This window comes from Lepisosteus platostomus, chromosome 22, assembly GCF_059453375.1.
Source record: "Lepisosteus platostomus isolate fLepPlt1 chromosome 22, fLepPlt1.hap1, whole genome shotgun sequence".
NCBI lineage: Eukaryota > Metazoa > Chordata > Actinopteri > Semionotiformes > Lepisosteidae > Lepisosteus > Lepisosteus platostomus.
The window spans coordinates 9,623,878-9,650,931 of NC_142632.1; the positions used below are offsets into that span (position 1 = coordinate 9,623,878).

Consider the following 27,054-nt stretch of genomic DNA (forward strand, 5'->3'; position numbering starts at 1 on the left):
GCTTAAACAGAATTCCTAATTATATACGTGCTGTCTTAATGATGTGTATTAGTCTTGCATCAGCAGACAGTTTTTGCAGCACGCCAGTACACCAGAGTAAATTCCTTGGACGTGAGATGTACTTGGTGACTCTGATCCTGACTGGTCCCGATACTGGTTCCCTGGTAGCGTGTGAGATGAGGCTGGATGAGATCCGGGGACCATCAGTCTGATCGGAACCAGATGAGCAAAACACGGCCTCCTGTCCTCTTCGGGCTGTCTGATGGAGGAGGAGCAGGAGCTAGGTGCTGGGGGAGTGTGGGGGCGGCTGTTTGAGTGGTTCGGGACGGCACTTCCAGAGTGCGGCCATGCTAATGCCTTCCGCTCCCCTCGTACTCCACAGAGAGAGGCCAGGGGGACAAGAAGGACCTGGACCCCAACGCCGGCCGCTTCGTCCGCTACCAGTTCACCCCCGCCTTCCTGCGGCTGCGCCAGGTTGGAGCCACGTGAGTAACTGGCCCTACCGTTTCCGGAGCTGCGGGGGGGGGTCCTGCGCGGCTCAGTTTAGGAAGGAGGGTCTCCGGAGAGCCCCAGCTAAGTTGGCCTTCAATCATCCATTTCTAAGGCCGGCGAGTTATTGATCAATAAAGCAACTCAGTGAACTCATTGAACCACAGGAGCCATAGGGTATAAGTGTATGGTAAATGTGGTTCATTATTATTAAGGATTTTGATCAGTTTGACTAATCGACTGCTCAAGTCGATCAGTTAAATGGTTCTGAGTCTGTAGACAGCCACCCATTGCGACCGTGGGCTTAACATTCTTGACTGAAGGGAGACTTGGGCTCTAGGGGGCGACACACACAATGTCCTGGATGTCGTGGCCAGTCAGACCTCATGTCGTGCTAGCTTTCTGTCTACCTTTTTGCCAACATTTACTGCTACTGCTACAACTAATTCTTTACACTTACATAGCACTTATCTGGACACTCTCAAAGCACGTTACAGGTAATGGGGACTCCCCTCCATCACCACCGGTATGTAGCCCCACCTGGATGATGCATCTGTCTGCATTGTCTAATCTGTTCTCAGGTTTTTCGTTTTCATTCTTGTCTTGACTTATCAGTGGACAAGGCTGGGCATTGCAGGCATTGGGTTGGAGCCGGTAATTTGAACAGGGGTGTGACATGGGTTTCTCTGTCATTGTTGTGACGTTGACTCGGGGCTATTGTAAAGCAGGCCACCACCTGTCTGTGGGACCACATGGCTCTGAACACCCTGAAGTTGGACGGTGTATTTGATTTTTGACCTTGCTTCCTCCTCCTGCGACAGGGTCGAGTTCACGGTCGGAGACAAGCCCATCAATAACTTCCGCATGATCGAGAGGCACTACTTCCGCGAGCAGCTGCTCAAGAGCTTCGACTTCGAGTTCGGGTTCTGCATCCCCAGCAGCAAGAACACCTGCGAGCACATCTACGAGTTCCCCCCGCTCTCCGAGGAGATCAGTAAGTACAGCCGCCTCTCCTGCACCTCTTCCCATGTGGGCAACCTCAAGAGGGCGCTGGGGAGCAGACCTGCGTGATCGGCCTTTCCGCAGGTGGCACTTGTTAAAGGGAGTGTTTGATTGGTTGAGGCCTACAACTCTTTGAAGAAATGCACATCCCAGTTAATTACGCCCAACATTTTAAACAGTCATTGCACTAAAGAGGTAAAGTCTCTGGCTAAAGATATAGACACGTATTAAGACCCAAAGGGATTGTCCCGCAAGGGGAACACGCTGTATCTCAGGTGTGGCGAAGGGACGCAGGGGAGCGTGACTGAGAGGAGGCTGGGGTTGACATGCTTCCTGGACGGGTGACTGATCTGTCGTGTTTTCTTCCTCCCCCTCCTCTCCCGCCAACAGTGCGCGAGATGATCCTCCACCCCTACGACACGCAATCCGACAGCTTCTACTTCGTGGATAACAAACTGGTGATGCACAACAAGGCGGATTACTCGTACAGCGGGGGGCCCTAGGAGCGCAGGGGCCCCGCAGGGGTGGGACAGCCATGGACTGGAGGAGAGACACGGCCACACACAGCTGCACTCCACACTAGCCCTCCAAGCCCACGTCAGGGACCCCCAGGGAACCTCCAGCCCTCCCTCGGGGAGCTCCCGGCCTCCACCCCACTGATCAGTAGCCAACAGGCCAGCAGGCCGGTCCCCCATGGGCCCAGCCTGCTAATGCACCGTCTCCTGACCTGCACACAGGCCCCGCTGAGCGAGACGCCGCTCCTACCTGCTGGGTTCCCTCTACTCTGCACGCGGGGAGGCAGCCAGTGTCACAATTTCCCTTCTGACTGACCCCTGACTGAACCTTTTCTTCCTCCACATTTCTCTTCACAGCTCTGGCAGCTTATGATTTTAGCGGTTCGAAATCTGCAGCCTGGTTTTGGGCGTTTGTGTTCGAAACAGTCCTCTCATGTTCTCTCTGGGCTTTGTTTTTTTGCTGTTTGACCACTTGTGGGGAGACCATCCAGATTCAGAGAGGTGCACTAGTGCATCTCGGGTGTATTTCCCAAAGGGCAACACAAACAGTAAAACATCAAATGTCAGAACTAAGAAACGGGGCTTAACCAAGACTGACATGCATGAACTGAAAAGCAATAAACACAAGATACCAGGAAAAAAATGATGTCTGAACCCCATGTAATTTTTTTAAATGATCCCAGTGGCCAATACACCTAGATTTAATATATTTGACTTCTTGGATACTTCTGAAACTGAATTGGATAAAAGTTGAAAATATCTTTGACCCCATTAAACTCTGTTTATGTCCTATGAAATGATCGGAGCTGTAGATTTATCAGACAATGTGCTGGTTAAACATTGCCATGTTCAACCAACACAGTTTTAAAAGACATCTGGCTTCTTATGCGTTCTTGATACAAAAAATACAATATTCACATTTTAGGGCTTTTTGAAGGGACGTGATTAATTTGTTACAATTGTAGTGTAGCAGCTGACTTGTGGATGACCATCCTTCTTAGTGAGTTGTGTTTTCTTAGTATGACTAAATACTATTGTATAAATTCTACAAACCATCCTTGAGCTCTCCTAATGCTTTTCTTTTAAACAGTCAATTAGAAAAACATTCAATTATTACTCTGTCATGCAGTAAATAAGCAAGTTTACTTACCATTTTTGTGTATAATGGACTTGAGCTTACAGAAGGGACTTCTAACAAATTGTAAACTGGTACTGTATGTGTGTGCGTGTCGGTGCGTGTTTGTGTGCATTTGTCAACTGAGCTGAATGACTAACTGGAGTTGTGACTGAAAACGTCTTTATTGCAAGGACGTGCTGCGCTGGCTTGTGTAGCACGATGCAGGTTGACTGTTATCCTCACTGTATCTATTAGTCTTAGAAAACAAACTGTGATTGCTGTTCAGCTGTGACCAGGGATCATGTCCTTATTTGTCAACACCACTGCACAAGAGAGTGTGTGTGCTTTAAATGCGTATAGTTTAACTAGTTTTTCCCGTTGTGTCAACTTTAATAAAGAAGTGGGGCTCCCAGTATAGAAAGTTTTCCATAAGATTTATCCATAGAGAAATCTGAGATTGGAAACGTTTTTCTGATACTTTGTTCTAGATTAGAATGTTGTGTAACACAACGGCGGTCTGTTATAGTTAGAACATTATACTCACTCTCTGTTTGTTACAAGTGACGACACTTGAACACCATAATCCAGTGCTAATTTCTAGTTAAGATTTAATCCAAATTTCCTTTGACTCTTTACTTATATGTATTTTGAATTATTTTTTCTTTTTCTTACCACACTTATAGAGTGAGTTAGGATGAAGAAAACTGCTGATCTATCCTACAGCATTTATGGTGTTATTACACAGAAGCTCAGGCAGCCAGTGCACAACTCTGTGCACATCTTTTCTAGCCCCCACCACAACTTCACCCTTGCAGCTGCCTCCCTGACTCATTCCTCGTAAGTCAGGAGGCTGGTGATTGTGCTGATCTTGGAGTTAACACAAAATTATTAAGCACAGTACACTGTGTTTTTTTATATTCTTGGGCTCATTTCGTCATGATTAGGATTTGACTGAAGAGCTGAAATCAAAGTAGCCACTTTTTAAGGCGCTCACCTGTGCGGGAATTCATTTCACATGACTCTTTGAGTTCCAATACGGAGCAAACCCAGATTTGATGTGCCACTCTCTCGAGCACATGTAGCTCTTCCGGTCTTTAGAATCTGCTGGTTCTTGGACAACATACTGAAAGTGAAAAAGGCTTTCTTCAGCTTTTGTGGCAGTGACAGAAACAGCGGGGGTTTTTCAAAAACAGACCAAAGGAGGTCGGGAATCCTGACGCTCGCTGCACGTTGTGAATGTTTGCCTCAAACGAGCGACAGACATCTCTCTCCCTGCAACTCACACAACACAGGAAAAGGGTGGGAATATTCAATTAAACATTCCATTCCAGAACATTAGTAGGAAAGCCAATGCACCTTAATTAATGTTCAAATTGTTTGGAGAGAGAGGTTTCGGACCAAAGGTTTTTTAGTGACACAACAACAACAACAAAAAATCCGACAACGTTCCATTCCATGGAGGAGATCCGGGAAGTAGCTCAGCTCAGCCAGTGTTACGCTAGTAACAGTTGAGAACTGCATTCGAGACATAGTTCAATAGAAGGCATACTTCAGCGCTGAGTTCTTTTCTGGAGGAGGCATCAGTGCTGGCCTTGCTTTCTGTTCGTGAGAGAAAGAGCTCACTGAAAATGCAGAGTATACAGAGAATCTGAATTGGTTGAAAGATTTACGTTAAACGAACGTTCGGGCTCAAAAAAAGGCTAGGGTATAGACTTGATGACGCCTAACTGGAGAGAGCAGATCGCAAGGCTTCTCTTACTGTACTGTAGTGTTTTGCAAGCATTATTTCATCAACTGAAAGGCTTTTTTCATGAAACAAAAGGATTTTTAATGATTCTGTTTGCTCCTTTCTATTTGTTCTAGGTTAATTCCAGGGGACGAATCCTTACTATACCAGACTTCTACTGAATGTAGTTCTTTAACCAGGGAATTCCAGTAGGGTGGGACTGCCTGACTGATATAGAAAGTGGTGCAGCAGCAACTTTCTCCAGTTAAGAGACTCTGAGAGACTCTTTTTTTTCCCCCAGTTTGGGGTTTATATGAAAAACTAATATTTCACCTGTCAAGAACAGGGGCTCAGACGCGGTCATAGATATGTGTGGTTCTGCTAGTTCATATAACACACTCATCAGCAGAGAGCGTCTTCTGACCATGATTTGTCTGTCAGTTAACACAGAATTATATTTTTAGAAAAATGTATGTACTGTATAGTTGCCTCAAAAGCGAAGGGGTGGTGAGTTTTGAGTGTTTTTCGGGAAGGGCAGGGGTTAATGAAAAAGCCGAAGATCCTGTTCTAAAGTGTAAGTGCAGGGAGTGCTGTCACTCCATGACGAGAGCTCCCTCTGGGCTCTCTCTGTGTGGCAGAAGAATGGGGGGAAAGATCAGCTATTATAGCGATATTCTGAGCCTAGGATTGTTTAATTTTGAGGTAAGAATGTGGCTCCATCAGAAGTGAATGTCTTCTATATATTTATATTTCTAATGTACGGATTCACATTTATACGCTGTATATGATTTGAAATGACTTGTGAGCCCTGCATTTTTCTTTGGTGAAACATCCTGAAAAGAAAAGTGTGGCCCAGGGTTTGAAAATTATAAGATTTAGAGGTTGCCAGTAGAAGGCATCTTTGAGGAACTATTTAAAAAAAGCTTCAGCGCCTGGCGTGAATTCTAGGTACTGCCCAGCTGAGTGCACACTCTCCCACGTGCTCTGTTCATGCTGTAGTCCAGTGTGGGCTGTGGACAGGGCATTTAAATACAATCACTGTTCCCAGCAGGAAGAAAAAGGGAAATCTTTTACTCCTCTCTCACACAGCAAACCATTCAACAATACTTCTGGTCGAGATTGTGCTGTCTTTTTGTACTATTAAACACCTTGTGTGAACTTTATTTTTGGAAAAAGCTGTTAGTTTTAAATGATACTGCCTGTGGGAGTGTAATGAGATCCTTCTATGATCACATTCCAGTATAAGACATTTGTAGGTGTACTTACTACGAAGCGAAATTCTGTTTTTTCCCGGGGTCTGTTGTGTTTCTGTCTACTTATACGTAGTGCTATTTAGAGGGCATTATTTTAAAACTTTAAAACGGTTCAGTAGGAAATGAATACCTTTGAAAATCAATCAAGTCAAACGCTGGAATTATCTTCTGTGGATATGATCCATATTTTAGTCAAAGAAGTGGAACGGCTGTATTTATAATAGATGTTGTTTATTGTAAAATGATTTTAAAACAACAGAAAAATAAAATGTAAAGTTTTGGACAGTTATAATGCCAGTCTGGTAAGAAAAAATAAATATATGTGATTTTTTTGAAGTAGTGTCTTTGTTGTCATTTTTGCCTTATATGAACATCCATCTGTTTTCAGTGACCCCTTTATCTTCAGGGCATCTAACCTAGTGGGCACAGGGCACAATGCGAGACAATACCCTGGAGGGGATATTGTTTTTTCACTGGGGCAAGTGTGTTATCTTACCCACTGTGTGTCGTGAACCGTGAAGGTTAATGTCTGGTGTTCACTGTTAGTTTTATGGTCCTCAAGTTCCAGCTGTTAAAAGACACTTTAAGAAGAACAGAGCTTTCAGCTGAAATCTTTGGTGATAAAGTTCCCTCTTGGCACTACACCATGACCCGACAAAAAAAAATTGATAAGTCAATTTGCTAAAACACTTTTACTCTTTGTACTCTTACTCGTTTACTTCAGCAGCCCTAAACATACTGTATAAATTGTGCTGAACATTTTTTCGTAACCCCACAGAACACTCCTAGGGGCAACAGGACACATTCGCCACTAGTCAGATGTTTTTGGAACACGGCTGTGTTTTTCAGCTTCGTTCTGAAATCCTCTGCAGAACAATCGCATTGGAAAATGTGAAATGTTTTCTTGAGATTCTCTTTCTCTCTTCCTGGTGCTCAAAAAAGCAGACAAACAAAAAAAGAATTTCTAGCTTGGAAGTTCTGCAAACGTGTGATAGGGAAGGGCATTGTTAACTTTTTTTGTCTTTGGGTAGTCCAGTTCCTCTTTCTCGGGGTAACGTTGCTTAACAGTCAAATTGTTTGTGGTCTAATTTGAAGATCAGTTCTTTAAATTGGTCTTCAAACAGGCTTAGTGTGATAAAATAAAGTTCCATTTAAGTCCCTCATATATAAATGTTTTCTCCAAAGAAATAGTTAGAATAAAAAGTTTGCTTGCCTTTAAACCTCATTTAAAAAAAAAGAAAGCAGTTTTGATCATATGTGAAAAGGGATGTAAAGGAACCTTTGAGAGAACGATGCCATGAATAACGGAGGGCCGGAAAAGAAACCTACTGCCACCTAGTGGAAATATCAATCAATACACCACCCGCAGAAACCATCTATTTTCAAAGGAACAGGTGGAGCTCCATTCCATGCTGAAAGGTAAAGAAAACAACTACGTTTCAGCTGTAGGACCTTTCTCAAGTTCCTGACTGCCCATTCATGTCACATCACATTAACTGAGCAGCCTTCTTGTTCACAGCTCCCTTAACCACCCACAACGCACTGTCCTCTGCTGGATCACCTGCAGATACTGCCAATCCAATACAACATATCCAACGTGTCCAACCGATCCGATCCGATCCAATCCAACAGTCATGCAGGGCCCCTCTGGACAGTTCTGTGTCAATCAGTGGATATCCTATATTTCCAGCAGCACCTTGTACTGTATCTCACACAGATAACACCCACCCACTTACACTGGTGAGACAGGAAGAAGACTGGTGGACAGGGAGCCTGTCAGAGCTGTGAGGATCAAAGATTTCTCCAAACCGATAGTTCCCTGTTTCACCTCTGGCGGCCAAGATCTGTCTGATCTCTCTGTCTGTGTCCTCACAGAGGGGTTTCCGAACTCCGATTCGCACAAAAATACAGCAAAACCAAAATGATTCTTAAACTTGGATCACACCTTCCCTTTTCTCTTAACAATAGATTAATCTTCTAAATTCTCTCCGTTCATTTGCAGATTTCAGCTTTTCACACCTCTCAAACTGCTTTCACTTAGTTTGGACACTCATTGATAACTGCTTTAGGCCCTTCCTACTTACTCTCTCCTTTGTGTTCTTTTTTACAACATTCCCTCTCTCCCTCACACCTGAAGAAGGCTCCACAGCTGAAACAGACCTTTCATTTACCTTTCAGCATGGAACAAACCTTTTCCTGGTCCATTGCAACCTATGCATGCTGACACAGCAGCCTACTCAAATCTATTTTCCATACCCACAACACAGGATCTCAAAAAGAAGGAATTCAGAATGACGTTGTCCCTTAAAATACCCTTTCTTCCCGATTCAGAGCTCAATAGTAGGCTCCAGACATTCTTTGATTAATCCCCACAAGAAAGTGCAAAAGCACTGTTTTTAACTCCAGCTTTATTGCCTTCTGCAATCACCCGCAATCCTTCGGTTTTTACACTGTCACTTATGGTAGTGTGCATGTAGGCCTCCCTTCTGAAATGGACTCTCTCTGCTATTAAGAAGAGGAGATGCTACAATATGTGAAGCCAAGGGAATTTGCAGGTTTGACCTGCAGTTATGTCATTATGAACAGGGGAATTTCAGTACACAAAGCCAGATACAACAGTGTGTAAAGCCAGAGGTCAAGAAAGTTCAAGACTCAACTGCTCCAGTGAATGAAAGTGATCATATATTAGTATCTTTTTTTGATGAACAAGTCGTGATGTTGTTTCCACCTTCCACTTTAGCTGGACTTGTTATCCACGTATCAGTATATACATTTAAAGCAAATGAGAGTTTTACGGAGGGTTGGCCTGCCTTTAAAGCAGACCCAGGAGACGCCTGCACTCCGTTCTTTAATTTCACCAGCCAACGTCTTGCTAACCTGTCCCGTTCAGTTCTGACCTCACTGGCCAGTTACAGGGTGGTTAGGGGAACTTACTGTACTGACGTACTTGTTAACCAGCTGCTTGAAGTCGGGCACAGGAGTTACAGGGAAGCAAGGCAGCAGCGTACAGTGAGATGGAATAGGAAACTGCACAGCTCTGGGCTTCCAGTTTCATTCCGAGTGCAGCTTCAGGCCTCAAACAGGACCGGGGGTCTTTCAAAGGCTCACTCCCTCACCTCCACGACGCCCACAGAGAAACAGGACATCTCTGCACAGGGGGTTTTGCTCCAGTGCCGGAATGTGTACAGTGAAGCCTTTCCCCTAGTGAAGTGTATTTTTAAAGGAAAAAGGAAATCGACCGAATCACGGCAAACGCGAAACCATTCTGCCTGGAAATGTCAAAATCCGCAGGAAATCAGGAGCAGAAAAGAGCTCAAAGAGTTACATGCAGACCAGCCTTCCCTGGCACCCGCGGGCGGTTGTGCAGTGCCAGCTGTCTCTCCTCGCCCTCACAGGAGTGGAATGGGTGTGTTCCCAGGTGCGGGCAGGTAGCTGCTGCCCACGCTGTCGAAGTCGGCGAAGGCAGCCGAGTAGATTCCTGTAATGTGGACGTCGGCCGGGCTGCCCTCCTCGGCCACGGCGGACGTGCTCTGCTTGCCGGTGCCGCTGCCCCCTTGCCCCGGGCAGCTGCCCGACTGCCCGGGGCCCGGGGGGGACGAGGACGGCGAGGTCGCTATGACAACCAGAGAGTCCAGGGCCAGGCTGTCGTCTTTCAGATCCTCCCACAAACTGCCTGCGGGGACAGAGGAGGCACCGGTGAGGGGAGGCGAGCCAAAAAAACGGCACTTGCCTTCTCCCGTTTAACTCTAAAAGAGCCCTGCGAGCCCTGTTGTATTTCCAGAGCGCGGGACCTGCGTGTGCAGGCCTGTAGGAGGAAGGTTTTCAGGGCAGGCCCGTACAGCAGGCTTGAGCTGATGCAGTTAAAAGTGAGTTTGTGTGACGATACCCAGCACCCCCCTCCGTACTCTCTTACCCTGCAGCTGGAAGTCCGTGAGGCTGGGGTTCAGCATGTCGACGTCATTACTGAGCTCCCCGTCTGCCAGGCTCTCCTGCAAGCTCCTGCGTGTGCAGTGTTCGGCCTGCAGGGCGGCGCTATAGGCAGGTGGGGTCTGGGAGGGCAGGAGGGAGCCATGGCTGTCTGGCCTGCGGGGGGTGTCCGATGATACCTGCTGTCCACCGGGGCAGAGATATGAGAAGGCCTGGGGAGCCGGGGGCAGGTAGGGGGGCTGCTGCCCAGCGAGGAGAGAGGCTGCCCGGCTGCCCTGGAACGAAGGCCTGGCGGTCTGGCTCAGGGCGCCGTGCTGGGAGGGGGTGAAAGACGGGGGTCTCTCGAAGTCAGCGGACCTCCTGAGCGAGAAAGGCTGCCCCAGGCCGCTGGAGAAGACCTTGAACTTGTCTGGCTTGTCCCCAAGCAGGCGATCCAGCTCTTCTGCAAAAAAAAAACACAAGCAGCCAAAGAAGCTCAGGACCAAAATAACCTTGGAGGTATTTAATGATCCCTAATATTTCGGAAGGGGCCCTACCTACAGGTTATCTCATATTCCCAAAAACTGTTATGAAAAAGGTTAATTAAACCTGAATCCGCCTGCTCTTACAGCCACCACTTGTAATAGTAATTAGTTTGTAGAGAGTCTTTTAAAAACCCAAAATGCAGCACAAAGACAATGTCAGAGGGAATCAAATCAAATTAAACTCTGAGAAAGGCTGCAGTATAGGACACCAGTGAACAAAAGTTGTTCTCCACAGATAACAATGTGGAAGGCAGCATATGGTCAAGTCATGAAGATATCCAGATCAATGGAACATTCAGATTAATTGTATCTTAAACGTAACAGGTAACCAGTACAGGGAGGCCAGGACAGTGGTAATATGATCATATGACGTAACCGCTTCATCATTTTGTTTAGCTCTGGTCAGTATCAGGAGTAGCGGTATCGGGACTGCCCGTGTTGCGCCACGCAGTGCCCACCTGGCCTGGCCATGCTCTTGCGCACGGTCAGCGGGTCTTTGCGGCGCCACTTGTGCAGCTCCTCCTGCATCTTCTCCACCTTGGCGGGGTTGAGGGCCCACAGGCAGCCCTTCCGCGACGAGCTGCCACACTTGCTCTCCACCTTCTCGAAGCACTTGTTCAGGGACAGGTTGTGGCGGACAGAGTTCTTCCAGCCGTCGGGAGCTGTCTGAGGAGAGCAGACCCAAAAAGAGCAGCTGTGGGCATCAGCGAGATGGGGGGGGGGGGGGGGGGGGGGCATTAAATTGTCCCTAATGCTCACAGATTTTTCATTAAGTCAGTTCTGGAATTCGGGGATACAATAACAACAGCAGAACTCTTTTTTTAACAGGCTACCCAAGCAGTTATGGACCCCTAACCTTCCAGGTCACTACATGCATAGAGCACCCTTTGCTTACTGTCAATCTGATGAAAAATCCAGCCTGTATAAACTCACCTTTCCATGTATTTTTGCTGTTCCCAGAAAACACTTCACCTCCCAGTCTAAATACTGCAGAGCTAGGCTTGCTCAGTTTGGCAATGAGCTACAGTTCAGAAACAGCCTGTGTTTGAGCACTGTGCTAGCAAGGTCTGTATTTATAGAAATATAAATACAAGTCAAAGCAAAGCAGCTGTACTGCATTTTTTTTCCTTGCGGCCAAGCAACATCTAACGGAACAGGAACACACGCTGTATTTTGTGCATCACTCTGGCTCTATTTTAAGACAATGCCCCCAAAAAACTTTTGTTGTATAACGAAAAAGAACAAAGGCATTGACAAATGGGTGTGCACTGTGGATCTCTGTGACCTGGGGCATGAAACTAAGAATGACACAAGATCTTGTTAATGATGATGCATGTGTGTGATACTTTGTGATACTTCACAGCTGATAAGTGGACATCCCCTGATATACTCTATCTGGTCCAGTCAGGCAAGATGGTTTTCCACTGCAGGCATCAGGAAAAGGCAACTCAACCTGACTGAAGCACAGCACTGTCAATCAGGTGTTTCCTAATAAACCACGCCAATATCTACACAGATGGCAAGAATAAACATCTGTGGTGGCACCATCACGGCAGGAGAGAGCTTGTTTCCACAGTGTTGCACATGCCTGCCACATCACTGTGGCCACGTGGCATGCCCATCCTCGAGCACGGTGCAGCATGTGAACGCAGGCCAGGCGGATCGCGATCAAGCCCCGACGGGTACAGGCTGATGATCTGAAGGGAGCCAAACGCTGCCGAGTTCCCGGCATTAATCACAACTGGCTCTTGGCCAGGTCACTTCTTAAAGGTGTCAGAGAAATGTCGAAAAAGAATCCAGTGGCTGCACACGCGCCTTCTGAATCCACACAGGATCGGTAAATTAAGCTCAGGCCGCCCTGTGATTCTCGTTCTGTGGTTGGGGAAGCCGACAGTGAACAAAGTTGGGAAGTGTTGCACTGGCACCGTTGTTCTGTACCCACACACAAACTCTGCTTGGTGGTTATTTCAAGTGCATTGAGGATGGCTTGATTACGCACTGCGATTAAACACCGAGAGGAAGAGCATCTTGCAGTGCTTTGTCAGGGGGGAAACTGAGTGCTGTGTACCTTGGACAGAGCTAAAAAGCAGCAGAACAAAACAATGGGTTATACTTTATTCTCCTGCATTTCTGAGTGGCTTCATCAAACACATCTTTAGCTCAAATTTGCTGTGTCTCAACTTTGCAAAAAAGGGATAAGAGGCAGGAAATGGGCAACTTCTCTGGCATTTCTCTTGCCTCTAACATGTCCCAGGTGCTTGAAGATTGGGCAGGATTACCTTGAAGTAGGGGAAATGTTCAGTCATGAAGTTGTAGATCTCACTGACAGGCAGGCTGCCTGTCTTGCTGTTCCGCAGGGCCATGAAGATGAGAATACTGCAGAGAGGGAGAAAGGGTGACACAGATCACTGCCTCTGCTTGCGGAGGCACTGACTGGTCTCCGCTGGCAGGGGCTCTGTGTGGTTTAGCACAAGCAGTTCAGGCCCATTCCTCTGCACTATGCCAGCTGTCGCATCATCCAGGTGGGGCTGAACACTGGTGGTGGTGGAGGGGATCCCCATTACCTGTAAAGCACTTTGAGTGGAGTGTCCCGAAAAGCGCTATATACTGTATGTGTAAGCAATTATTATTATTCTCTTCCTCCTCAGGGAGGAAAGCCATTCTTGTGTGTCCTTATCCTGACTCTTATCACGTGAGGAAAACGGGTACTTGTTATTTCTTTTTTGTTTTGGAACCAAAGTACAAATGTACAAAATCCAACTTTACAGCAGTGATTTACAGAGACAGAAGTCAGCTGTATTCTGTGAGGCCACAGGGTGTTATGACTGGTGGAACTTGCCTGGGCTGTCTTCTCTATACACCTGCTGTAAAGCGAGTGGGTGCTCTGAGCGCCGGAGAAGGGAATTGATTTACTGATGGCAACGCGGTGCTATTTGAACACAGCCCTCCTGAACACGTGCCAGTTTCGCTGAAATGATCGGGGTTGGGGGGGTTCTCAGTGGAAAGTATTCTGAGCCAGATCTTGTTTGGCTTGAGAACAGAAAAAAAAAGTGGTGACTTGGGTTTCTAGCTTTTGGGTATCAGTGGAAAAAAAAAAAAAACAACAACTTTAATTTGCCTACTTCAAGAAACTACATGTTGAGATTGTACCTTATCACCTGTGTCTAATATTTTAATTGTTACTATTTCCTACCCAGTGTCAACACCTGGAGGTGGAGGGCAGTCCTGTCCTGTATTTAATACACTGATTGCACAGAGAACAGAGGATTTCTTGTAGACGTTTTTCTTGGCCTCAGGCTTTCTGAAACACCTCCCTGAAGGCAGCAGTTGAAATTGGGAATGAAGAGGGAGTGAGGGGTCGCCAGTGTTAAGCTGAGCTTTCCTTTGAACTGATATAATACAGATCTTTAAGGTGTTTCTGTGGTCTTCAAGTATTTTACTAGCAGTATTAGCAATTCTGGCCAATTTCCCCCAACGCTTAATGCTCAGGCTACCATACCACACTGTGACATTTTTCTGTTTAAAGCTTCTGAAGAAGCTGTTAAATTGGTCTAGTCAATCCAGGAACCAGCAGGTTTATCTCATGTATGATTGGAGCTAGAATGAAAACCCACAGATGTGCTGAACCTCCAGGATCAGGACTGGATATCCCTGCTTTTGTTCTTCCTCTTGTGTGAATGAGCCAGGGATTGAATGGGCAGTGTTTTCAAAAGCAACGCTCCACGTGGCATTGAAGTGACCGACCTGTAGGAGTAGATGGGCTTGGGGTAGAGGGTGTGTGGGGGCTCCTGGGCACACTCGGGTGCAATGCACTGGAAGGAGTATTGGAGATTGTCCAGCTGTGGCACCACTGGATAGACGCTGCCTGTGGAGAACTGTAGGGAAAAATAAATGCAAACTCTGAAGCCAGATGGCCACTTGCTGACAAGTTCAGGGAATCTGGTAAAGTCATGGAGGAGCTTTCTTCCTAGAAAGACATCTAGTTGTCCCCTTTGTCCCCAGAACATCCCTCAACCCCAGATCTGTCATTCAGTCTGATAATAACACACAGAAACAAACACACTATTATATACTGGCTTTTCACACACCATGCAATTTTATTGTCTTACATGTAAGGAAGACTTGTCTGGTGACTCCAAGCTCCTTGTTTCTAATTTTGTCATGCACTAATCTCTTACTTTTCTTTGCAGGATCTGTTACGAAACCTAGAAAAATAACACATTACAGTGCTGGAGAATTTAACCCTAGAAGAGCACATTGCCGAGGACAGTCAGGGCACTGACTCACATTGCTTTCACAGGGTCTTACCGGCTGCAGGGCCTGAGCTGCTCTGTAGCTGTGCTGTATCTGCGAGGGGTAAGAGCAGGATTTCACCTTCTCGTCCTCTGATATATCGGGGGTGTCTGGGTACGAGGGCTGTGCTCCCTGCAATGAGCATAAAAAGTGTAAACGCAAAACGTCCAGTGCCTTTAAAAATATGGTTATCCATGCTAAATAAAAACTACAACAAAAGCAGTTCTTGTCTTTTTTAAAAAATGATTCTGAACATAAACCACCGCCTTCACAAATGCTGTCACACTTGTTTCAATGGCACTGAGTTCTCCTGGGTAAGGCTTCTGTCTGTATTGGTCTCTACTATAAAATAGAGGCCCGCTTCACCAACAGACCATCTTGTCCACTGGGCCAGGCAGAGAGCTGGTACAGTTCTCCAGTCACGGTCCCAGTCTTAAAACCAGGACTCCTGGGAGCTCAGCCAGTGCAGAGGTGTGGCTCTGTGTCCCAGGGGTCATTGATTCCAGCCTGGCTCAGGTTACTAGCTGGTGGCGACTGGATTTCTCTACGCAGTGAAGTACAAACTGTCAGAATGCTAGACAGAGCTGAGGTAGAGTGGTCAGCCAGAACCCTCTCAGTCTTTGCTGAAACAATGACTCCTGCAACATTAACTCTCCTGTAAATGTCTCCTGTATTTTTACAGGAGACATTAACCCTCCTGTAAAGAAATTGTGGAGCTTTCCAAGGCTGTGTCAGGTGGGCATGTTCACCCTGCAATACAGGAGTCAAAGCCAAGACTCAAGAACACAGGTGATTCCAAATCGACTGGGTACATGATGAAAAATAATTGACAGTTCCATCCATCCATTTTCTAACTGCTTTACCCAATACAGAGCTGTGGGAGAGCCGGAGCTGATCCCAGCAAGCAATGGGTGCAAGGCAGGGTACACCCTGGGCAGGACGCCAGTCAGTCGCAGAATTGGCAATTCCATATTGATAAAATAAAAACTAGAGAGCCAGTGAATGGGAGTTAATGTCCCATTATGGTGTAATCTGAATCCACAAGATGCTCTGGGAACCCACAGCTCCACCGATCTCTGTCCTGCCCTCATAAAGGCCTCAGTCCAGTGTCCCCCTCCATTGCTTTTGATCACTGACAGATTGGAAAGTTAGCTGAGCTCCGCCTAGACTCTCACTTCAACGCCTGTTGCCCTTTGAAACACACCCAGCCTACCCAGAGAACAAAAAGGTCCTGCTACCAGTTTCCCCTCATACGTGGGGGGTAATAACAAACTACCACATCATTCCTTAAATAGGGTCATGATAATACACTCACTGGCCAGACTAATAGGAACCCCCTGTCCAATGGATAGAGTTTTCCATTGGCAAACCAATGAGTGTTTGGCTTAAGACAGATTTCCATCACCTTCCCCGGCCAGAACAATCCCCAGATCTCATATGAGAAACCAGTGGAACCAGAGGAAGTGCAGTTCAGTCCCACAGCCACATCTCAATCGCCTGGCAAGGGGGGGTTGGGCTGCAGATCTTTCAAGACCTTATGGATTGAGTGCCAGGCCCTGTTCACGTGGTTCTTGTGCATTGTTCACTTTTGATTCCTTGTGATTTGGCCAGTGAGTCCTCGTGCATCGTTGCTTTCAAGCTCATGAGTTGCTGTAGCTCACCATCAGTCTTGTGCTCTGCACACTGCTGCTGTAGGGCACCACGCTGGACCATGTCCCTGGAACCGCAGGTGGAAGGCTGTCGGGCTCCTGACTGCATGCTGGGGGCATGGACTCCGAGAGCTTCATTCCCTCAAACCCTCTGAAAGATCGGGGAGGAGAGCACGGGTCTCCCTGGGCCCCCAAATGAATGTTGTACCCCTCTGCGCTATACTGGCGTCGATAAGGGTGAAAGTGAGTGGGCTCGGCAGAGCCAAACCCCTGCCCCATCACACCATCACTGCTATGCCGCCGGTACTTCTCTGTGGAGATGCCCTTCGGCCTGTAGGGGGCGCTCTCTGTTCGCTGGAAAGGCAGGGAAATCTCCCCAAGGCTTGGGTCATCCTGTTCGCGAGAGAAAAAACAGCAACGGTAAAATCGCATGTTAAAAAAAAACAACATATCACTACACAAGTGCAGGATCAGATTCCAGAGGGGGCGCAGCTATCCCAGCCTTCGGCAAGTAACTTCAGACTGCTGTAAAATACCCAATGCAGATGGATCCAAACGTAAGGGGAGCTGGATGAAAGCCCCAGCCAATGAGACTGGTGATAATAATATCTTAATAATAATCTTGAGGTACAGTATGAAGGATTTGAGTTTTCAATAGAACAAGTTCAGTAGGTGGCTGCGTCAGCATGCATAGGCTGCAAAGGAGCAAGTAAAGGGTTTATTCCATGCTGAAAAGAGAAGAAAAGAAACACAATGTTTCAGATGTGGAGCCTTCTTCAGGTGCCGCACCTTGTTCCTTATTCAATAGAAAATATTAAACACATCGGAGACTGGTTTAAAAAGAAGAGTTGAACACCAGATAAAGTACAGGCAGTTCTACATCCAGGAGCCACACTAGGTGTTGCATCTTCAACTGGAGGTGAATCCAGATTGTTTCAGTGGTTATATTATCAAGCAAGGAGCTACTCAGCTTTGACATCTGAATGCTAATAAAATTCTAGAAGGGATGGAAGCTGTACTGGATTTTAAAGAACAGCTACCCTGTCCTTCAATCCTGACTAAAGCAGGGCTCAGCACCAGGCAAGGAGCACAGCAGTCACTTGACCACAGCTGGAGAGGTCACCAGAGGCAACGGTCAGATTAGAACATGCGACTGATGGGATCGTATGTGCAGTGCTTACAGGTCATATAACTCTCAGTGATGGTGCAGGGGGGCTCAGTGCAGCCCTAAAGAGGACAAGGAAGAAATTGCCAAACATAAATACGAATTTTAAAGATAAAGATTAGGGACAAGGGGGGATTTAGACAATGGAATACTTCCGTATTGAAGTGGCCCAACCTTTCAGGGCTATGAAATAAAATAAATCCAGATCTTTTCTCTCTTGTAGAGATTGGAATCTTCAAGGTCTTTATATTTTCCCTGTTAGTACAGTATATACAGTATATGTATAGGATTATAGGATATAGGACTAAATATAGGCCTATATCATGAGATAAATGTTACAACTGTGTGGTATGTTGGGCAATAGTATCTTATCTGATAAAGAATATTAAAATATTTGCACTGACATAAAAAGCCCTTACAGCTATAATAAGTTTAAAGGAAAGTAAATGGAATTAATGTCAGGATTAAAAACTGCTTTGGGGAATATATTAACATGAGAGGCATTCAGTTATCCTGGAGTGTGTGGCATGTTAGAATTCAGTCTCGTTATCCAGCCAACAGCTGCCTGTTAGCAGAGGCAGGGAACAGGGCTCACCTAACACAAATCATTAAACACAGACAGAGGCTCTGGAGACCTAGCAGCAAAACAGAGCTGAAAAAGACTTGAAAAAATCAAATATCTACCTATCAGATTAATATCACATGAATTAAATTAAATGAATGCCAAGCAATCATGATTTCATAGTATGATGATAGTAATGGTCTTGTTGTTAAATAATAACTGGCATTGTCTACTTTTGCACATCCAGAAATAAATTTGTAAGTGACTTCATTTATTTTACAATTGCCAGTTTGGGCTAGTGAAAGTCTTCTCCAGATGAAAACTCAACAAAAGTGTTTTTTTTAACTCAAATACAAACTCGAAGTGGGATTATTAGGGAAAGGCCAACATTGACAACACCTAACTTCTGTATGTTTACAGTGTATTGCAGAGAAATAAAAGGCACTGGGGAAGCTTTTCTCCGGAGTGTGGGACTATTACCTGTGTCTGTGCCATCTGTAAGGGGGGTGACAGCTGTGTGTCATAGGTGGGCCTTCCTGATCTGGGCGACATCTGAACTGGGGTACTTCTGCTGGAACTGGAAGAGAAGTTCTGGTTGTGTGTCTCCGTGGCCATACTGCAAGGCTGACAGCCTGGAGAGGAGGAGAAGCAGGTTGTTAATAAGTGTGCAGTACAGAGGTGGCACGAAATAAAACGTGTATAAAACTGTAAGTTTCAAAGACAAAAAGGAACAGCAAATCCCTGACAGGTTAAAGTTTAGCAAAAAAAACTGAACGGACAAGCCAGAGACTTTCTTCAGGACAAAAAGTGAAGAGAACACTCAAGGACACAAGTAGTCATGAGAAGAAAGTTTATCAGGTTATTCACACTAAGAGCTGTGAATGCTTGGAAGAAGCTTTCAAGGCACAATGTTGAAGCAGATTTTCTGGGATCCATCAGACAAGAACTGGATGAGACACTTTGATTAATGAGCTGCTGGAAACCCAACAAGCAAGATGGTGATCTGATTTTTAATCTTTGTCTTTATAACCCATTAAAGGAGACTGAGTACCAGTGGATTATAAAATAACACTGGGAGTAGGAATCCCTTCAGACAGACTCCTACACAGGAGGAACTGATTGTTTCTCTTGCTTTTAGCGGTCCGTCATTCCCAATTTCATACAGATACATACTGTATCTTCGTCAGTCTTCTCCAGAGTCATGGGCCCCTGTCCTGCTAGCTCATACTGGTCTGAGTGGGACACGCAGTATGGGCAGCTGGGGGCGCAGTCATGCAGAACCCACTCTGACACAGCAGGCAGGCGGCCTGAAACTAGCCCCAAAGCTCATTAAGATCTCAAGTTTACCGTGAAGATTAGGTCATATAACAACAACAGCCGAAAGAGAAGTTTCTTTTTTTTTCCTACTTGAACTCAGCTTCTTGTCGAGTAGGGAAATTTTAACGTGGTCTCAGTTGTTTTTTTTTGCTATTTTTTCTCTTTCACCTCCGACGCTACATGAAGCCAAAGATGACAGAGCAGGGTGATGCCGAGAGGCGCTCCGCGGCTGTAGGGGAAAACTGAGAAGGTCTGTGTAATGACAGGCAGCTGATCGGCTGACCCTCCGCAGCTGGGCAGTGGGTTGGTGTTTGTCCCTCGTTTTGAAAGTTAGACAGAAGATTAGCAAAGCAAAATTAGTGACAGAAATTCTCTGGATGTGCGATTTTGCCATGGTATTTCCTTGATTTCCAGTAATTTGCAAAAAAAGTCACTTTTTTCCTCCAGGTTTGAAATGTTAACATTTCGCCATGTAGTTCTTTGTGAAATCTAGCTTAAATCTCTACGGACACTGAAAAACACACCAGTGATCATAGCAGGATCTGCTGGTTATCAGGCCACCAGAGGTCTAAGGTAGCATATGTTCGTCATGAGCCAATTGAATAGATCACTGGTTTACTTGTTATTAATTTACAGCTGCTTCCAGGTTTTTAGTTATTGAGAAGCTTGGGTTCCCTATAAAGTAAGCAGGACTCTGTATGATTGCTGCATATCCAAGGTGCTTTTGAAGCATCAAGGAAGCTTTGTACAACGGAGCAGTGAGGTGTTGCACTCCATTCACAAATAGAACCGTGGGGAACATTCCCATGGGAACATCATCAATGCACACCAGCTGGCACTGAGTAATGTACACCAGTAGAAGAGCAGTTCGTGGTTGGGATGTAAAATCGTCTTAGCCAGCAGCCATATCACCCTGCAACTCACAGCCGATAACCTGAAGCCCAGCAGGTGTGAGCCTGGTCAGTACCTGGATGGGAGACCTCCTGGGAAAAACTAAGGTTGCTGCTGGAAGAGGTATTAGTGGGGTCAGTAGAGGACGCTCACCCTGCGGTACATGTGGGTCCTAATTCCCCAGTATAGTGAAGGGGACACTATAATGTAAAAAGGCACGTCTAGATGAGACAACAATGAGGTCCTGACTCTCTGTAGTCGTTAAAAATCCCATGGTGTTTCTCAAAAAGAGTAGGGGTGTAACCCCAGTGTCCTGGCCAAATTTCCCCCTGGCCTTTATCAATCATGGCCTCCTAATAATCCCCATCTCTGAACTGGCTTCATTACTCCGCTCTCCTCCCCACTGAGAGCTGGTGTGTGGGGAGTGTACCGGTGCATCATCCAGGTGGGGCTGCACACTGGTGGAGCTGGAGGGGATCCCCATTACCTGTAAAGCGCTTTGAGTGGGGTGTCCAGAAAAGCGCTATATAAGTGTAAGGAATCATTATCATCTACCCCTGTGACAATGTAGTGCCCTCTGGTATCCACTGTCATAGGAACATGCTCTCTACAGTCCCCATAGTAGGTGCACCCAGTTTTACTGGTCCTCACTACAGCAGCGGGGATACCGTATTAAGGCTGTTACACTTTAAAGCACACCACAGAGAACATTTGTCAAAAAGCGAGGGACAGCAGTAAAAGGAAGGCAGCAGAGGGCTCGACGAAGAGGTGATTGCAAGGATGCAGAAAATACAGCATTGTACATTTCATTACAGACAACAGGTATAGATCTGTGAAACAGCTGTCCAAAGATTAAGACCTATTTTCACAAGGAACTGGAGCCACAAAGCTCTGAATCTTGTTTATCTCTAACGTCGCCGTTATACTAAAGGAGCCAAAGCTTGCGAACACATATAGCTTATTCATCCTGAAACACAGTAATGATGTATGGTAATAATTTGATATGCTATTGTTTGAGCGCGTAGAGTTTCACATTAAGCACCATCTTGCCATTTTACACCTACACAAGTATCCATCTTTCATCTTCAAGCTGTTTCCTAGCATGTTTATGCAGTCATGCCTCACATGTGGGAGAATAACCTTCCCTTCACAGAGCTGAGTGACATTTCAAATGGGCTGAATCCTTCTTCCTTCCACTTTATGCCAAAATGTAATTGGTATGACATCTTTTTTCATCTTCACTTGTGTTTGCAAATTCTATCAGACGTAATTCTCCCTGTCTCTGTGTGTACACGGGCAGGGAGCACATTGAATCCTTTAGCTAAACACAGCACACCCTTCTTGAGCAAGCTACATAGAGGGAAGAGAATTAACCAAAATTCCAGGACTTCACACAATTTTATTTTTTTCATTAAATGAGGAGGTCATCGCTCGGTTTTTGTACAGGTCTGTCTGGCCCCAGGGGAAGAATTGGAAGGATGCACAGCGTGGGGTGAAGGGTCTTGCACTGAGAGTGAAAGGACACACAATGGCTTGTGACATGTAATCAGAGGCTCCTATACTCCCACCCAGATTTCTTTAGAAATCCTGTATCTAGGCTGGTAGAGGTACAAAGACACCTGCCTGACCCCTGTTCCAATGAGGTGTAAGAAGTGGGATTTATAGTGCCCATGGTGATTTCCTTGGAGCTGGAGCACAGACCTTTTGGAATCAGACCCTGATTTGCGATGGGGGGCTCAGGGGGATTCGAGACCAGGACCGGGGACCGGGCAGGAATCCGGCAGCTGCTGTGATGAGCAGTTGCCCAACCACCACCCAGCAAGGGCACCTGGCCTTGTTCAGACAACACAAGACATGTCAGGGAGTATAAGAGACATCTCTGCCTGGGTTCCCCCCCAGCCAGGACACTTACAGACCAGTGATGAGGCTACCTTCCCCTTGGGGACATACTAAACTAAAAGTATAAACTAAAATTAGACCATTGGTCGGTTAAGTGTTCAGTGAACCTCAAGGATTATTTGGAAAAATGAGCAAATTTATAGTGCAAGGAAAACATCAAGCAATAACACTGGCATTTATTTTACCGTACCAATACTGGCTCGGTGTTTTCTAACCTGTATCTCTCATGGCACTCGGATACTGTTCTAAAGACAGACCAAAAATGGACATTTGCTCTTCAGACATTATTGTTTCTCACACGAAAGGAAAGTTTCCAGCTTTGCTACTTGCCTACGATTCTTTGCCACTGCCTGGAGTCCTTTTAACAAGTTACTTATAAGGCCTGAGTGGTATTTTGGCCCAACTTTTTTTTGTATTCGGGGGTAGATTTTGTATTAAGCAAGCAACCTGGATCTGTAAGATTTTTGCTGGGTTACCGCTAGAGTTTCTCAAACAATCTCAGTATGAACGGCACCGAAACATCCCCATCTCAGATCTCCCCCGGCGCTTAACTGTTAGTAACTAAACACTGAAGACATCGGCTCCTCGTTGTACATAAGCAAGGTCTTTACTGCTGGCAGCTGTATTTCATTTCTCATGATATCACCTAATAATCTCCACTAAGGCCCTGCTCTCCCTACCCTGCCCCACTCCTGCTGTGCTCTTTAATGTTCTGCAGTAAAATAAAAACAGACCTAGTGATTTATGTGTCATTTGCCCTGTGTTTTCTAGTTTCCTGCAGTGTGCCTTCATAAACACTGTTCAACCATCCTCCAGTACTCTTTCCTCCAGTAATGCCATCTGGTACCGTATTCTTATTCATCTGGTCTTAGGGCTGTTTTAGAAAGCCCAGCACCACTGCTTTTTCTGTTGCTGCTCCTTTGGTATGGAATGCTCTTGCTCAGACCCAAATTCTTTGACTCTCTTCGAATCCAAACTCAGAAGTCTCCTTTTCACCAAGGCCTGTGTCTGATTGCCCTACAGTTTCTCCTGCATGAACCTCTATGTTCATGTTCTTATTATGTACTTTTTTGTCTTTTTCTTCAGCACTATGTACAGTGTCCTCGGGTTTGGAAAAGTGCTTTATAAATAAATTATATTATTATTAGTAGTAGTAATAGTAGTGACAGCACCAGCCTCGCTTTAACAGCTTCATTGCTGCCGCCTCTGAGATGAGCAGAGCCTCACGGTTCTCCCCTATAGACACAGTGAGCTGATCCAGGATGATTATTGATTTGCACCAAAATCGTACTGGAATGGGCTGACATTGGTGTAAAATATCTCAGGCAAAAGGGCTCTTTTCCTCCCCTGTGAATATGAAGTAGAGGACTACTGTGCCTGGTCTGTGCTGAAAATGTACAAATCCCATTCCTGATCTGGATATTCCCTCATGGAATAACATGAGATAAGAAAATGCACAAGTGTAGATAGATCAACAACAACATGGATCAACAACAACAATAATAAGTAAAAAATCTGTATCTATAAACAGGCAGTAGATGGTAGAGTCAGGCATTCATGCAGCTGTGAGAGTATCACAAGACTGCTTGCTGGCCAGCAGCCAGCCTGCTGTAACAGAGAGTGATGGGTAGGCCTGCTGCAACAGGTTTAAAGACTTTGCTCTAGTCACCGGCAGCTGGGAGAACTTCTCCCAAATCAAAAAAGCTACTTGTTTCAAAGGGAGGACATCAGATACACTCCTCCTGGCATCCAGAGGCAAGGAGTGGGCTGCATGCCCGAGCTGTTTGCCTGCAGCCAGAGGGACCCTCTGTGATAATATCTCCTCTGCTCCTCTGCCTGCCTGTCTAGGCCTACTCTCCTTGGGGTAAACATCGCAGTGGAAACGTCCACAAGGGGCAGGAGAGTGTATCACAACAACGAGCGGTGTGGCACAACACTGAGGGCTGTGGCTCAGCACAACGCCACACGATGATTGTGGCAGTTTTTCAGGTGAGCAAGGGCACTGCAAGGTTTCACAACTGACCGTCCTGGAGAAAGATACAGGGACAGGAAGACTAGGCGTTCGGCATGCCGAACAGAGAAGACAGAGACAGCGCCCGCAACCTGCACTGCCCTGCATCTCGTTTTGGGAATTGTAACCTACACCTGAGCCAGTGTTAATTGCTATACCTGTTTGCAGGCCAATTCATCTTAGATACATAACAAACTGCATGCACAATATGTATTTAGTCATTTTGTCTACTGGATAAGGTAGGTTTGTGCCAAAGCCTGCTGTGCACTAACATCAGTGTTAACCCGACAAGTACGCCTATAGAAATTGAGACAGAATAAGAACTGTGAAATTTTCTGCTCCCCCAAGGTACACTGGCAGAGGATCAGAAGAAGCTCTGCTGAGAAGAAACGGACTGAGGATGCTTTTGTCCTTGCCGGTGGCTGAATGGTTATTAAGGCTGTCTGATGAAAATAAGCTTTATTCAAAGGCATTGCACGTGATTGCCAGTATTACTAAAAGGCAAGTTACCTTTGTAAACTACTCTCCCTTGATCCTACGTGCTAACACCCCTTTTCAACGTAATCCTTTTGTTTATGACGAGGATTTTTAAGAGCTTAATAATTCTAGTGACTTTTGCAGGGATCAAGATTAAAATTGGCAGCAACGCCGGCATGGGGGCTCACAATACTGCCTCACAGATCTTGGATCCTGGGTCTGAGCGCAGACCAGAGATCCTTCTGTGGGGAGCGTGCATGTTCGTCCCCATATTCTCATGGGTTTTCTCCGGGTGCCACAACAATGTTCTACACAACCTAACACGATTGCTTCTGAAGAGGAGACATGAAAAACCAATCTGTGTAGTAATATGAAAAAAAGAGCTGACAAGATGTTTTGACTAGTATTAGAACAGAGATGCAAACTAATTTACAGGACAGGTTCCAAACACACAACTGTAGTTTAGCAACAGTGGAATCTTGAAAGCCACTGTCAACAGCAACCATGATAGGTGCACAACATATATAGTATTGTATTAAAATATTAATATTAAGTGAATATTTCCTCCTTACCTTATGCAAGCTGACAAACATTTCAAGCAGTTCCTGGACCTGTTTAAGTCACCACCAACAGACAGGAAGAGGGAATCTGAGCCTTCACAGTGCAAACAGAAGCCAACTGGCTTGTCGGCAAGGCAACAAGTAGGCTAGAAGACCCACACTGCCAGACCTTGCAGCTGGGAAAGAGACACAGAAGGGCTGGAAGGGGGAGCAGGATTGAGGGATCCGAGATAGCTCTCGCTGAGCCAGAAGAGGACAACACAAGGCTAAACAAATGACACCTGCGCAACAAACAAAAGACATACCAAAAGCTTGTCAGCTGGCTCGCTGTTCGGCTCTGGTTAGCGCAGGAAGAGGAAAACTTGGTTTTATGCCGGATCTGCGCAGGTTCCTAAGTATCAGCTGCAGGATTTGAGAAGCTCACATAGTGCGTCCTGAGCCTTCTCCAGAAGGAAATCAACAGCCCAGGCGCATAAGGGCACACTGAGCTGGCGTCTGCCAGGGCCGATCGCTGATCTTTTATAGTTGACAGAGAGACGGGAACTAAAAGTGAGAGAGGGAAGGAGAGAGAGAGTGAAAGAAAGAGAGTCAGAACAGGTAAATTCTTTTCTTACCTTTCACTGAACCAAAACGGCGTAACTCTTTCTCCGGCAGCCTAATGAAGTCACTTTTAAGATGAGAGGGAGGGGAAACGTGGTGGGGTTTTTTTTTCTTTTCTTCGGTGGGGGGGAAAGAGATAGCGAAGTTTTCCCTAAGAATTCCTCGAATCAACTAAAGACAGCTGGTAGAAGAAAAAAAAAAAGGTAATAAATAAAAGCTATTTCCCCCGCAGGGCATTACAAGCGCAGGAAGAGTAATGTCAGGAGGGAGCCAGAGGCGAGGTTTCACGGCACCTGCCAAGATGACACAGAGGAACACCCACACCCCTGTGCTTTTATTGACAAGCTTCACTGCAAGAGTTTTTATATCTGTTTTTTTCACCTGCCGTTTTCAAAGAAAACAAATCTCCTCTGCCCCACCCCACCCCCTACAATTCTGGGCTACAGCCTTGACTTCTACTCTTCTCCTCTGTTTCGGCTCCTACCTTCCTGTCTCAATCAATATTTAAAGACTTGAGAAGTGACAGGAAATACCAAAGAGATACAGTGCATGAAAAAGCTAGCAAAGCAGTCATTTTTTAAATGTTGCGAGGGCCCAGGGATATGTAGAAATGCATATTTATTTCATTTTAATCGAAGCTGACAAGTTCGCAACGGCCATAGTCTTTTTGCAAAAAAGGAGACATTTCTGTGCTTTGAAACACAGTTTCCATTGTATGCTCAGCACTCATCCTTTGCCTTTAGTGTGATTATGACCTTCTTCCCCTTCCCCCTGTCTAGAGTTGCCATTGAGTTTCGGGAGGGGAACTCCCAGTCCTGTGGTTTGCAGGGTGGGCTGGGGTGGGGGGGTTACCTGTGCACACCTGATGCTTGGGGACCCCCGTGGGCCCCTCCCCCTCCAGATCTGGGAGGGTGTCCCCAGGCAGCAAGCTGAAAGAGAATGAAAAGACCACAAAAGATCACAAAATCAGCCCAGGAGCACAGATTACATCTAGAAAAAATTATTAATTAATAATTAATAATAATTAATAATAATAATAGCCCTTTTCTGGACACTCCACTCAAAGCACTTTACAGG

General features: G+C 45.9%; 2 protein-coding genes across 3 annotated transcripts in view; one reads left to right on the forward strand and one right to left on the reverse strand.

The window, feature by feature from the left end:
* The window catches only part of unc119a1 (unc-119 lipid binding chaperone a1), a 31,142-nt gene extending 24,704 nt beyond the window's left edge, over positions 1-6,438 (forward strand). The window contains exons 3-5 of the mRNA XM_088616359.1: positions 383-485; positions 1,311-1,483; positions 1,882-6,438. Of these exons, the coding sequence (XP_088472485.1) occupies positions 383-485; positions 1,311-1,483; positions 1,882-1,994 (389 nt within the window). The 3' untranslated portion in view covers positions 1,995-6,438. The remainder of the gene's footprint in view (positions 1-382; positions 486-1,310; positions 1,484-1,881) is intronic.
* A 2,055-nt stretch (positions 6,439-8,493) lies between these two features.
* foxn1 (forkhead box N1) lies at positions 8,494-26,210 on the reverse strand. Of its 2 annotated transcripts, none has more exons than XM_088616357.1 (9): positions 25,992-26,210; positions 18,703-18,854; positions 16,508-16,888; positions 14,862-14,978; positions 14,298-14,428; positions 12,833-12,929; positions 11,012-11,219; positions 10,016-10,471; positions 8,494-9,775 (listed from the first exon to the last, which is right to left on the reverse strand). In XM_088616357.1, exons 2-9 carry the CDS (start codon positions 18,835-18,837, stop codon positions 9,492-9,494), a joined length of 1,809 nt encoding a protein of 602 aa, XP_088472483.1. In that variant the 5' UTR covers positions 18,838-18,854; positions 25,992-26,210; the 3' UTR covers positions 8,494-9,491. The 2 variants fall into 2 exon arrangements, with proteins under 2 accessions (XP_088472483.1, XP_088472482.1); XM_088616356.1 differs by lacking the exon at positions 25,992-26,210 and adding an exon at positions 25,683-25,818.
* Positions 26,211-27,054: the final 844 nt, after the last annotated feature.

Excerpts from the sequence above, each read along its gene's own strand:
- foxn1 (XM_088616357.1), bottom strand. The coding sequence starts at position 18,837 with ATGGCCACGGAGACACACAACCAGAACTTCTCTTCCAGTTCCAGCAGA. Across the intron at positions 16,889-18,702 it reads TACAGATGGCACAGACACAG|GATGACCCAAGCCTTGGGGA; the intron begins GTAATAGTCCCA and ends TCTCGCGAACAG. Across the intron at positions 14,429-14,861 it reads CAGCTCAGGCCCTGCAGCCG|TTCTCCACAGGCAGCGTCTA; the intron begins GTAAGACCCTGT and ends TTTTCCCTACAG.